The sequence below is a fragment of the Schistocerca gregaria genome, chromosome 3, assembly GCF_023897955.1.
Source record: "Schistocerca gregaria isolate iqSchGreg1 chromosome 3, iqSchGreg1.2, whole genome shotgun sequence".
NCBI classification, from domain to species: Eukaryota; Metazoa; Arthropoda; class Insecta; order Orthoptera; family Acrididae; genus Schistocerca; species Schistocerca gregaria.
In genome coordinates, this window is record NC_064922.1 from 524419983 (window position 1) to 524433528 (window position 13546).

At 37.4% G+C, this 13546-nt stretch overlaps 1 protein-coding gene across 1 annotated transcript in view; it reads left to right on the forward strand.

Moving 5' to 3' along the window:
• Positions 1-13206, forward strand: part of LOC126353990 (uncharacterized) — a 43867-nt gene extending 30661 nt beyond the window's left edge. Inside the window, exons 7-9 of the mRNA XM_050003293.1 lie at positions 1926-2019; positions 6314-6481; positions 12916-13206. Coding sequence (XP_049859250.1) covers positions 1926-2019; positions 6314-6481; positions 12916-13077 — 424 coding nt within the window. The 3' untranslated portion in view covers positions 13078-13206. The remainder of the gene's footprint in view (positions 1-1925; positions 2020-6313; positions 6482-12915) is intronic.
• The last annotated feature ends 340 nt before the right edge of the window (positions 13207-13546 follow it).

Consider the following 13546-nt stretch of genomic DNA (forward strand, 5'->3'; position numbering starts at 1 on the left):
GATAAAGCTTTTGACAATGTTGACTGGAATACTCTCTTTTATATTCTGAAGATAGCAGAGTAAATTACAGGGAATGAAAGGCTATTTACAATTTGTACAGATACCAGGTGGCAGTTGTTAGAGTAGATGGGAATAAAAGAGAAGCAGTGGTTGAGAAGGGAGTGAGACAGGGGTGTAGCTTATCCATGATGTTATCACTGAGCAAGCAGTAAAGGAAATCAAAGAAAAATTTGGACTTGGAATTAAAATTCAAGAAGAAGAAATAAAAAACTTTGAGATTTGATGAAGCTGTAATTCTGTCAGGGCTTAGACAGAAGTTGAATGGAATGGACAGTCTTGAAAGGAGAATATAGGATGAACATCAACAAAGCAAAATAAGGATAATGGAACATAGTTGAATTAAATCAGTGATGCTGAGGGAATTAGATTGGGAAATGGGACCATTTAAGTAGTAGGCAAGTTCTGCTGTTTGGGTAGCAAAGTAACTGATGATTGTCAAAGTAGGGAGGATATTAAATGTAGATGGGCAATGGCAACAGAATCATTTCAGAAGAAAAGAAATCTTTTATAGTAGAGTATAGATTTAAGTGTTAGGAAGTCACTTCTGAAGATATTTGTCTGGAGTGTAGCCATGTATGGAAATGTGGATAATATACAGCTTAAACGAGAAGAGAATAAAAGCTTTCAAAATGTGGTGCTATTGAAGAATGCTGAAGATTAGATTGGTAGAGCATGTAACTAATGGGAGATACAGAACAGAAATGAGGAGATAAGAAATTTGTGGCACAATTTGACTAAAAGAAGGGAGCAGTAAGACACAGTCTGAGATATCAAGGGATCACTAATTTAGAACTGGAGGGGACTGTGGGGGTAAAAATCATAGAGGGACACCAAGATATGAATACAGTAAGCACATTCAGAAATGATGTAGATTGCAGTAGTTATTTGGAGCTGAAGAACCTTGCACAGGGTAGAGTAGCTTGGAGGCTTGGAGACCTGCATCAAACCAATCTCCGGAATGAAGGCCACAACAGCAACAATAATGGTTATTGATCCAAATCACTGTATATGCAATCCAACGTGTACACTCTCAGAATTTTTAATAGTAAATATCTCTTGCAGAATCTGATATTGAAACCTTGCAAGCATCTCAATGATACTCATGAACACGCTAATTGAATGTGTGTCTAAATGCAAAATGTAGAATGCCAGAAGACGCTGGTACACAAGGACAGAAAATCTTTCAATGGGAGAAAAGTAAACAAACTTCTTTGAGGTTCCCTCAGTGTTTGGTTAAGTGTGTGTGTCACCCTTCTTCTTTAAGACACCCCCTCCCCATGATAACGCCTCATGGTGACTGCAACAAATTCTATTCACACTGTGCAATGGATCCTAATGTATCCTTCTTCCTCGTCAACAGTGGATGCACCATTATTGTAATGAACTATTGTTGTTCTCATACTGTAAGCTTGTGGTTTATGTAAGAAGTGTCTGACAGCTGTAATAGAGCTTGCCTTACTTCACTTTTTCACTATGCTCCTCTCCCGTAATATCAACTTAATAACCATCGATAGAGTTTGCCGTGCCCAGTCTCAACATTGATCTCAGCCCTTGATTCCAGCCCTCCCAGTTTCAAACAGCCCATAAATGTCATAATAATGCACATTGATTCACTGATGAAAGGTTTTTAGGACATGTGATTCAGCTCTTTCTTGATATATCTCTCATTAAAGTTAGCAGTTTTTATGTATAAATGGGAATCTTCAGTATACCTGCTGTATACAACACCTAATAGCGAACTAAAACCATCATCTGCTTTACTACTTTTGTTTTGCTAATTGGCACTCCATTATTTTTGATTTGATAATGGTTTGAAAATAGGATGATAATTATACAAAATAATTAATTTACCTTATTAATTTTAGGTATGGATTTTTGGGTTCAATCGATGCAACAAACTTGAAACATCTTTCAGATATTTCTGAAGCCACATTACTCTTCAAAACTGTGATTGAACAGGTATGTCTGAGATTTTTGTATTCTCCTAAATGTAAATGATACATAGCTATGAAAAACAACAGTTCAACATTTCCATAAAAATGTGATGTTTATAGCTGGAGAACTGTAAGTGCAGAAAGAGTGACATTCATATACAAAACACTGAATTTTGAATAGAGATAACTAAGTAAAGTAAAATTTCTTTATAGCTGTATCTGGGAGTGAGTTACTGTAAACATTTCAGTGATAAGATTAGTATTGTTAGAATAAAAAACAAATGAACACCAACAACTACTATTGAGGTATCCTTTCTGACATCACAAGCAGAAGATGATGAGATAGAAAGGGTATACAAAGGTATTGAGAGGGTAATTACACTAATGGCCATTAAAATTGCCACACCATGAAGATGATTTGCTACAGATGTGAAATTTAACTGACAGGAAGAAGATGCTGTGATATGCGAATGATTAGCTTTTCAGAGCATTCATGCAAGGTTGGCGCTGGTGGCAACACATACAGTGTGCTGACATGAGGAAAGTTTCCAACCAATTTCTCATACACAAACAGCAGTTGACCGGCGTTGCCTGGTGAAACGTTGTTGTGATGCCTCGTATAAGGAGGAGAAATGCGTACCATCACATTTCCAACTTTGATAAAGGTTGGAATGTAGCCTGCCGCGATTGTGGCTTATCATATCACGACATTGCTGCTAGTGTTAGTTGAGATCCAATGACTGGCAGAACATGGAATTGGAGGGTAATATAGAATGCCGTGCTGGATCCTAATGGCCTCGTATCACTAGCAGTCAAGATGACAGGCATCCTACCCACATTGCTGTAATGGATCATGCAGCCATGTCTCGATCCCTGAGTCAAGAGATGGGGATGTTTGCAAGACAACAACCATCTACACGAACAGTTTGACAACATTTGCAACAGCATGCACTATCAGCTCGGAGACCATAGCTGCGGTTACCCTTGACGCTGAATCACAGACAGGAGCATCTGCGATGGTGTACTCAAGAATGAACCTGGGTGTACGAATGGCAAATCGTCATTTTTTTCAGATGAATGTGTTTACAGCATCATGATAGTCGCATCCGTGTTTGGCGACATCACGGTGAACACACATTGGATGCGTGTATTCGTCATCGCCATACTGGCGTATCACCCAGCGTGATGGTATGGGGTGCCATTGGTTACACATCTCGGTCACCTCTTGTTCGCACTGACGGCACTTTGAACAGTGGACATTACATTTCACATGTGTTACGACCTGTGGCTCTACCCTTCATTCGATCCCTGTGAAATGCTACATTTCAGCAGGATAATGTACGACTGCACGTTGCAGTTCCTGTACGGACCTTTCTGGATACAGAAAATGTTCGACTGCTGCCCTGGCCAGCATATTCTCCAGATCTCTCACCAATCGAAAATGTCTGGTCAATGGTGGCCGAGCAACTGGCTCGTCACAATACGCCACTCACTACTTTTGATTAACTGTGGTATCATGTTGAAGCTGCATGGGCAGCTGTACCTGTACACGCCATCCAAGCTCTGTTTGACTCAATGCCCAGGCATATCAAGGCCATTGTTACAGCCACAGGTGGTTGTTCTGGGTACTGATTTCTCAGGATCTATGCAACCAAATTGCGTGAAAATGTAATCACGTGTTAGTTCTAGTATAATATATTTGTCCAATGAATACCTGTTTATCATCTGCATTTCTTCTTAGTGTAGCAATTTTAATGGCCAGTAATGTAAAAATGCAGATGAAAATTTAATGATCATGGGGGACTGGAATGCTGTAGTAGGGAAAGTAACAGAAGGCAGCATTACTGGGGGATATAGGCTTGGAAAAGAGATTATCAACAAACTCAGCATCAAAACTGCAAATCATACTTCAGATGATCACAAGCTATCCTGCTATCAGAGAAGTAAAATATTGCATGACAGGTCAAGCATGGAGGCTATAAGAAGAGAGTAAGACAGGCAAAGATAACATTCCTCACTAAAAGATGCCCACCTAGTTTCAAAAATAGGCATTAATTTGAAAATAATAATAATAATAATAATAATAAATTCTGGGGATGTATATCTGCAGTAGTGCATGGTATAGAAGTGAATCATGTATTGATGGAAAACTCGAAAAGAAGAGAATCAAAGTGTTTCAGATTTGGTGTACAAAAGGATGCTGCAAATTAAATCAACTCATAAGATAAGAAATGAGGAGGTTCTTCACAGAATCAACAAGGAAAGCTATAACAGAAAACACTAACATCTGACATCTAAAAACAGCTGGGCGTGAGCTCCATGGTACTACAGGGATCTGCAGAGGGCAAAAAATGTAGGGAAATACAGATATTAGAATATGTAGAGCAAATAACTGAGCACATTGGATGTTGGTGCTACTTTTAAATGAAGAGTTTGGCACAAGATAGGAAATCACGGCAGGCTACATCAAACCAGTCAGAAGACTGATGACAGAAAATATATGGTCTGACTGAAAGATAAACTGATTCCATTGAGAAATAATCTTATAGAAACTGGAAGGTACATACGTCAGAACCAGGACACTCATTCTGGAGAATTACACATGAAATAAAACAAGTGTGAAGTGAATCATATGTTTAGACAAGCAGAGAATGCTGTGATCCATATCTCATCCATCTGCTTACACATACATTACATTGTAGTCATCAATCACTATCTTCTGAAAGCTCAGCTCATAATGATAAAGTAATAGGCAAAAAACAGCAACATTTTAAGTATCAGAAATCTGGTAACCATGACAAACTAACACAACAGGTCAAATGAACAGAGCTATAAGTAGGACTTCATTGAATCTAATCACTATATCTGCATACGTGCTTTGTTACCATCTTTTTAGGTATACACCTCAGAATAAAAGTGAAGAAAGTGTAATTAATAAATACATCGAATGTCTAGTAAACTGAGGATATAGAAGGGATAATTTTTTTACAGAGAAAGGATTAGAGCTGGTGAAATATTTCTTTCCTGTTGTTAATTGATGGCAGTTTCATAATTTAGTAATTATTATCCTTCTGTCTTTGTTGATTGATATACCTCATTAAAAATTTAGTGTCAAATTAATTAAGTAACATTCCATAATTTACACCAAAATGTACAAGCAATGAAACATACTTATACATCTGTTACAAACATGGATAGGAGATTTTTTTATCATACTGCCCAGTGCACAATTTTGTTCAAAAATTTAATTTTTTCTTTTATGTAATTGATCTTGTCACTTCTTTATTTTAAAAGGGCCTGATATTATACATTTCAGTACTATATAACCAACGAATAATTGCTTTCTACTACACAGACAAGCAGTATTGAAGATATAAGAGTGTAAATTAAAAGATATAATTATGAAAATGTATGTCAATGAACTGTGTTCTCTCCAGTCATCAGCAATAAAAACACCTCCAAGTTTAAGACAGATACCTGACACTTTTTGTATACAATCTAGAAAATAATATTTCCTAAAGCAAGTACTTCAGTGTATGTTCCAGCTAACTGTCAAAAATCCATGTTAAATATATTTAAGCAATTGAAACTTGAGCTTCTTTTGGCATATTGAAATATCAAATAACTTACTGGATCATTACCCAGCTGCAGCCCCATAAGTTATTTGAACAGTGAAGCAGCAGTTTAATTTTTCATAAGAAGAGGGTCAAATACAATGAAAGGAATGAAAATTACCATTTCTGTGAAATGAAACATGCCAGCCACCAAGTCCAACATTTGACAAATAACAATTAACAGTAAAGTTAATTGCATATTATTTAATGATCAGAAACTATGTATCACAGCCTCTTTTACTTTATAGGTCAAGTGTGATGTGATAAAACTAACATAAGCTAAAGTTAAAACCACCTGGAATTAATATAGGCAGCTTGCAAAGAAATCCTGTGATTCTAAGAGATACCTGCATCTGCTTTAACTTGACAATCAAATACCAATAATTTTTATATTTTGAAGTAGAAGACCACTTACAACATCACTTGTCAGTAAATACAATTATCAGAGACAGAGAGCTATTTGCACTTGTGTAATAGAAAATAACTATGAGCAGGAAAGACAGACAAAAAAACCTATCATTGCTACAGGACTGCTCTTATCATTAACACTGATTCCAGAGAGAACAGAATTTGTCGAATAGATGAAATCAGAACAGTCTTAGTGTTTTTCAAGAAGGACTAGCACTGTGTAGCCTGGATGCCATTGACAAATGTGTGTAACTTTTGTTTTGATTTATTTGTAACCATATTTTATTTATTGCCAAGGGAGGAATACAGCCTGGTGGCCTCAATATTGGAGTTTCGCTGGCCCGTGAATCAACTGAAACCAAAGACCTCTTCATAGCATATGTTCAACAAATAGACAGATTGGCAAGAGGTTTACGAAATGCTGTGAAAATAGTTGAAGATGGTTTATTTAACAAAAATTTGCAGGTAAAGCACATTTTCCTATTGCTTTTTTTAAATTAATGCCATTATTTCTGATAAATTATAGAAATATATAAAATAACAAACAAAACATGTAGCCTTTAGAAATTGTAATACTAAACGCCAAAACTCAGTTATCTGCCAAATTTCCTTATTTAGAACTTGCTGTGTGAAAGTGTTGACAAATTAAAATACAACATAAAATCATTTTTCCTTCTAATAATATAGCATATACTCCACAGAACATAGAAGAATCATATCACAGTCACTACTCCTTAACAAATTGTTGAAAACCTTGATTAATGAAAGTATAACTACAAGAAATACACGTGATAACATATTCTCTGAGAAAATATTTTATTCTTAGAAATAAGTTTACAATTTCTACATTATGTTGAAATGTCACAAATATAATTATCCCCTACAAAAGAACCTTCTGCTATACACCAAACTTGCACAATATACTTGGACTCTGAAATCTCTAATTTTTCTCCTTATATCCATGGCTTCAATATGTAATCATGGATTGCTACTTACTATATGGACTTTTCATTGGCAGGTGGAACATTGAGTAAAGGCTGCTGATATTATTTAGCTATCAGACTAAGTCCCTTGTCAGACATAGACAAAACAAACACACATTCACAGAATCATAAATCACACACACATGGCCACTTTCATCTCCAGCTGCTAAGGCTCAGTGATGACCTTGACTGCAGCTGCATCTGAGGTGAGCAGCTGGGGTGGCTAGGGGTGTATGTAGGAGGCATGAGGAAGGAGGAGGAGGGAAGAGGATGAGACACACGGGGGACGGGGCTATAGTTGGTGTCATGAATGATGGTGGTTGAGTTTAGGCTTGTTCTGCACACTTACATCACACATACTACAACAGCCAATAAACATTTAATAGTGTTCTGAGCCTCCCCATGAACCATGGACCTTGCCGTTGGTGGGGAGGCTTGTGTGCCTCAACGATACAGCTTTACTGTATGATTAAATGGTGATGGCGTCCTCTTGGGGAAAATATTCCGGAGGTAAAATAGTCCCCCATTCGGATCTCTGGGCGGGGACTACTCAAGAGGATGTCATTATCAGGAGAAAGAAAACTGGCGTGGAATTGGAGCGTGGAATGTCAGATCCTTTAATCAGGCAGGTAGGTTAGAAAATTTAAAAAGGGAAATGGATAGGTTAAAGTTAGATATAGTGGGAATTAGTGAAGTTCGGTGGCAGGAGGAACAAGACTTTTGGTCAGGTGAATACAGAGTTATAAATACAAAATAAAATAGGGGTAATGCAGGTGTAGGTTTAATAATGAATAAAAAAAAAAGGAGTACGGGTAAGCTACTACAAACAGCATAGTGAACGCGTTATTGTGGCCAAGATAGACACGAAGCCCATGCCTGCTACAGTAGTACAAGTTTATATGCCAACTAGCTCTGCAGATGATGAAGAAATTGGTAAAATGTATGATGAGATAAAAGAAATTATTCAGGTAGTGAAGGGAGTTGAAAATTTAACAGTCATGGGTGACTGGAATTCATCAGTAAGAAAAGGGAGAGAAGGAAAAATAGCAGGTGAATATGGATTGGGGGTAAAAAATGAAAGAGAAAGCCGCCTGGTAGCATTTTGTGCAAGGCATAACTTAATCATAGCCAACACTTGTTTCAAGAATCATGGAAGACCCCTGGAGATACTAAAAGGTATCAGATAGATTATATAATGGTAAGACAGAGATTTAGGAACCAGGTTTTAAATTCTAACACATTTCCAGGGGCAGATGTGGACTCTGACCACAATCTATTGGTTATGAACTGTAGATTAAAACTGAAGAAACTGCAAAAAGGTGGGAATTTAAGAAGATGGGACCTGCATAAACTGAAAGAACCAGAGGTTGTACAGAGTTCCAGGAAGACCAAAAGGGAACAATTGACAGGACTGGGGGAAAGAAATACAGTAGAAGAAGAATGGGTAGCTTTGAGGGATGAAATAGTGAAGGCAGCAGAGGATCAAATAAGTAAAACGACGAGGGCTAGTAGAAAACCTTGGGTAACAGAAGAAATATGGAATTTAATTGATGAAAGGAGAAAATATAAAAATTCAGTAAATGAAGCAAGCAAAAAGGAATACAAACATCTCAAAAATGAGATTGACAGGAAGCAGAAAATGGCTAAGCAGAGATGGCTAGAGGACAAGTGTAAGGATGTAGAGGCTTATCTCACTAGGGGTAAGATAGATACTGCCTACAGGAAAATTAAAAAGACCTTCGGAGAAAAGAGAACCACTTCTATGAATATCAAGAGCTCAGATGGAAATCCAGTTCTAAGCAAAGAAGGGAAAACAGAAAGGTGAAAGGAGCATATAGAGGGTCTATAAAAGGGCGACGTACTTGAGGACAATATTATGGAAATGGTAGAGGAGGTAGATGAAGATGAAATGGGAGATATGATACTGCGTAAAGAGTTTGACAGAGCGCTGAAAGACATTGATTGAAACAAACTATTTATCGTCCATGTTTCACTTCCATACATGGCTACACTCCATACAAATACTTTCAGAAATGACTTCCTGACACTTAAATCTATACTCGATGTTAACAAATTTCTCTTCTTCAGAAACGCTTTCCTTGCCATTGCCAGTCTACATTTTATATCCTCTCTACTTCGACCATCATCAGTTATTTTGCTCCGCAAATAGCAACTTTAAGTGTCTCATTTCCTAATCTAATTCCCTCAGCATCATCCGACTTAATTCGACTACATTCCATTATCCTCATTTTGCTTTTGTTGATGTTCATCTTATACCCTCCTTTTAAGACACTATTCATTCCATTCAACTGCTCTTCCAAGTCCTTTGCTGTCTCTGACAGAATTACAATGTCATCGGCGAACCTCAAATTTTTATTTCTACTCCATGGATTTTAATACCTCCTCCGAATTTTTCTTTTGTTTCCTTCACTGCTTGCTCAATATACAGATTGAATAACATCGGGGATAGGCTACAATCCTGTCTCACTCTCTTCCCAACCACTACTTCCCTTTCATGTCCCTCGACTCTTATAACTGCCATCTGGTTTCTGTACAAATTGTAAATAGCCTTCCGCTCCCTGTATTTTACCCCTGCCACCTTCAGAATTTGAAAGAGAGTATTCCAGTCAACATTGTCAAAAGCTTTCTCCAAGTCTACAAATGCTAGAAATGTAGGTTTGCCTTTTCTTAATCTAGCTTCTAAGATAAGTCGTAGGGTCAGTATCGCCTCATGTGTTTCAACATTTCTACAGAATCCAAACTGATCTTCACCGAGGTTGGCTTCTATCAGTTTTTACATCGTCTGTAAAGAATCCACGTTAGTATTTTGCAGCTGTGACTTATTAAACTGATAGTTCGGTAATTTTCACATCTGTTAACACCTGCTTTCTTTGGGATTGGAATTATTATATTCTTCTTGAAGTCTGAGGGTATTTCACCTGTTGCATACATCTTGCTCACCAGATGGTAGAGTTTCATCATGACTGGCTCTCCCAAGGCTGTCAATAATTCTAATGGAATGTTGTCTACTCCCAGGGCCTTGTTTCGACTCAGGTCTTTCAGCGCTCTGTCAAACTCTTCACGCAGTATTATATCTCCCATTTCATCTTCATCTACAACCTCTTCCATTTCCATAATATTGTCCTCAAGTACATCGCTCTTGTATAGACCCTCTATGTACTCCTTCCACCTTTCTGCTTTCCCTTCTTTGCTTAGAACTGGGTTTCCATCTGAGCTTATGATATTCATACAAGTGGTTCTCTTTTCTCCAAAGGTCTCTTTAATTTTCCTGTAGGCTGTATCTATCTTAGCCCTAGTGAGATAAGCCTCTACATCCATACATTTGTCCTCTAGCCGTGCCTGCTTAGCCATTTTGCACTTCCTGTCGATCTCATTTTTGAGACGTTTGTATTCCTTTTTGCCTACTTCATTTACTGCATTTTTATATTCTCTCCATTCATCAATTAAATTCAGTATTTCTTCTGTCACCCAAGGATTTATACTAGCCCTCATCTTTTTACCTGCTTGATCCTCTGCTGCCTTCACTACTTCATCCCTCAAAGCTACCCATTCTTCCTCTACTGTATTTCTTTCCCCCATTCCTGTCAATTGTTCCCTTATGCTCTCACTGAAACTCTGTACAACCTCTAGGTTAGTCAATTTATGCAGGTCCCATCTTCTTAAATTCCCACCTTTTTGCAGTTTCTTCAATTTTAATCTACAGGTCATAACTAATAGATTGTGGTCAGAATCCACATCTGCCCCTGGAAATGTGTTACAATTTAAAACCTGGTTCCTAAATCTCTGTCTTATCATTATATAATCTATCTGAAACCTGTCTGTATCTCCAGGCTTCTTCCATGTATACAACCTTCTTTCATGATTCTTCAACCAAGTGTTAGTTATGATTAAGTTGTGCCCTGTGCAAAATTCTACCAGGCGGCTTTCTCTTTCATTTCTTACCCCCAATCCATATTCACCTACTACGTTTCCTTCTCTCCCTTTTTCTACTGCCAAATTCCAGTCACCCATCACAATCTGAATAATTTCTTTTATTTCATCACACATTTCTTCAATTTCTTCGTCATCTGCAGAGCTAGTTGGCATATAAACTTGTACTACTGTAGTAGGCATTGGCTTCGTATCTGTCTTGGCCACAATAATGCATTCACAATGCTGTTTGTAGTAGCTTACCCAAATTTTATTTTCCTATTAATTCTTAAACCTACTCCTGCATTACTCCTATTTTGATTTTGTGTTTATAACCCTGTATTTGCCTGACCAAAAGTCTTGTTCCTCCTGCCACCGAACTTCACTAATTCCTGCTATATCTAACTTTAACCTATCCATTTCCCTTTTTAAATTTTCTAACCTACCTGCCCGATTAAGGGATCTGACATTCCCTGCTCCGATCTGTAGAACGCCAGTTTTCTTTTTCCTGATAACGACATGCTCTTGAGTAGTCCCCGCCCAGAGATCCGAATGGGGGACTATTTTACCTCCGGAATATTTCACCCAAGAGGACGCCATCATCATTTAACCATACAGTAAAGCTGCATGCCCTCAGGAAAAATTATGGCCGTAGTTTCCCCTTGCTTTCAGCCGTTCACAGTACCAGCACAGCAAGGCCGTTTTGGTTAGTGTTACAAGGCCAGATCAGTCAATCATCCAGACTGTTGCCCTTGCAACTACTGAAAAGGCTGCTGCCCCTCTTCAGGAACCAAATGTTTGTCTGGCCTCTCAACAGATAACCTCTGTTGTGGTTGCACCTACGGTACGGCTATCTGTATCGCTGAGGCACGCAAGCCTCCCCACCAACGGCAAGGCCAATGGTTCATGGGTGGTGGGTGGGTGGGCGGGGGGCTTTAGCATCTGGGATGACAATGTTTGTGTGTATTTCATCTTCAGCTGACAAAGAACTGAGTACAGTAGCTAAATAATATTGGAAATAATTATTCAATGTGCCTTCCTGTCACTCAATGCCTTCTCTATGTGGTGAATAGCAAACTGTCTTTTTCAATATTATGAGATGGAAAGTTGCTTCTCACCACATAGCTTAACATGACAGTAGTGACATCCATAACTGATTGACCATACATGTCATCTTCCAGCCTCTTGGCTCCAGAAGTGGGAAATAGCAGCTTGCTCTTACAAGCAAGCTGGTCTTAATTTATATAAGCCTCTTGATTTGTCTGCTTTTCCCCAGAATACCCCTGGCAGAATATCCTGCTGTTTTCTGTCTGCTTTCTCACTAAGAATAAATTTTTAAAAGTTTAATTATAGACATTCTATTTTGACATAACATTTTTGTTAGTTTGTCCTGCTACAGTTCTTTCTTATTTGTTAGCTCATGAAGAGAAACACATCTTTGTCACAAATATTTTCATTGAAATGATGCCTAGGAAATTATATAGTGTGCCTCTTTCTGAAGTTCAGTGGAGTATTCAATAATTTGTTCATTTTTGCTCATAAACTGAATTATTACTAGACAGTATGGCAAACATTTCATTCCTAGACTGCAATAGCCTTTGATGCTGGCAGAAATTGAATGATACCAATTTCTGTGTTTGTTGTTTGGTTTAACACTTCAGAATTGACACTTGATAACAGTTCAAGATTTATAGATTGAAATGTAATAAATGCCACAATTTACATGCAGTGTAAAATCTTCCAGCTATAAGAGTGGCAAATATGCGATCTTTAAATAGTGTGTGCATATGATTGCCAAAAGTTTTTCTAACACAGCATTAATCAAGTACACTTAGGAACATTTTCATATGTTTTAGAATCACAATAACCTAAAATTTAATATTGTTTTAATTTTTATGATATTTTCACAAAGAAACAATCCTTTTGTTACAAAACTAATTTACGTAGCTGCTTAATCGCACTTATTAAAATTTATTTAATTTACAGCAAAGATACCTGAGTTTTCATACGGGATTTGGGAGTCGCATAGCAAGTGGTGAAGCTACTCTTGAAGACTGTGAAGATCAGGCTCGGAAAACTCATGGTGAAACAGTGTTTACATCTGGAAGGACAGAGCACTGGGAAGCTGTTTTCAATAGATATGTGTAGTTTCATATATCAGTTTTGATGTTAGCAATATAGATTTGTAAAATCACAAGCTTGTTTCTTCTTTTACTAGTTCTCTATCTTGATGTTTACAAAAACTTAGCTAAATAAAATTAAATTGGTAAAAATTAACTTTGTGCCTCACTAACATAAATCATACAGATGTTACTGGAATGTCAGCTACAGGACAATTTATAAATCTTAGTCTCACGAAAATAAATGTGCAGTTGCTCTCACTTTTTGAAAACAAAAACAAAATAACACACTGACAATGTAATGAAATAGTAGAATACAATACCTTGTGTACAAAAGGCTGAAAGTAACTTAGTGATTGATAATGGAAGTATAGTGGTCTGGAGCTAGGAAGTACATTTCCACACAGTGTGGAGTACAGCGATGCTGTTCTTTTTTTATTTTACTTTTTTTTTTCCAGGGCCATATACCAGGTGTTCAGAAATTTCTGTTACAAACT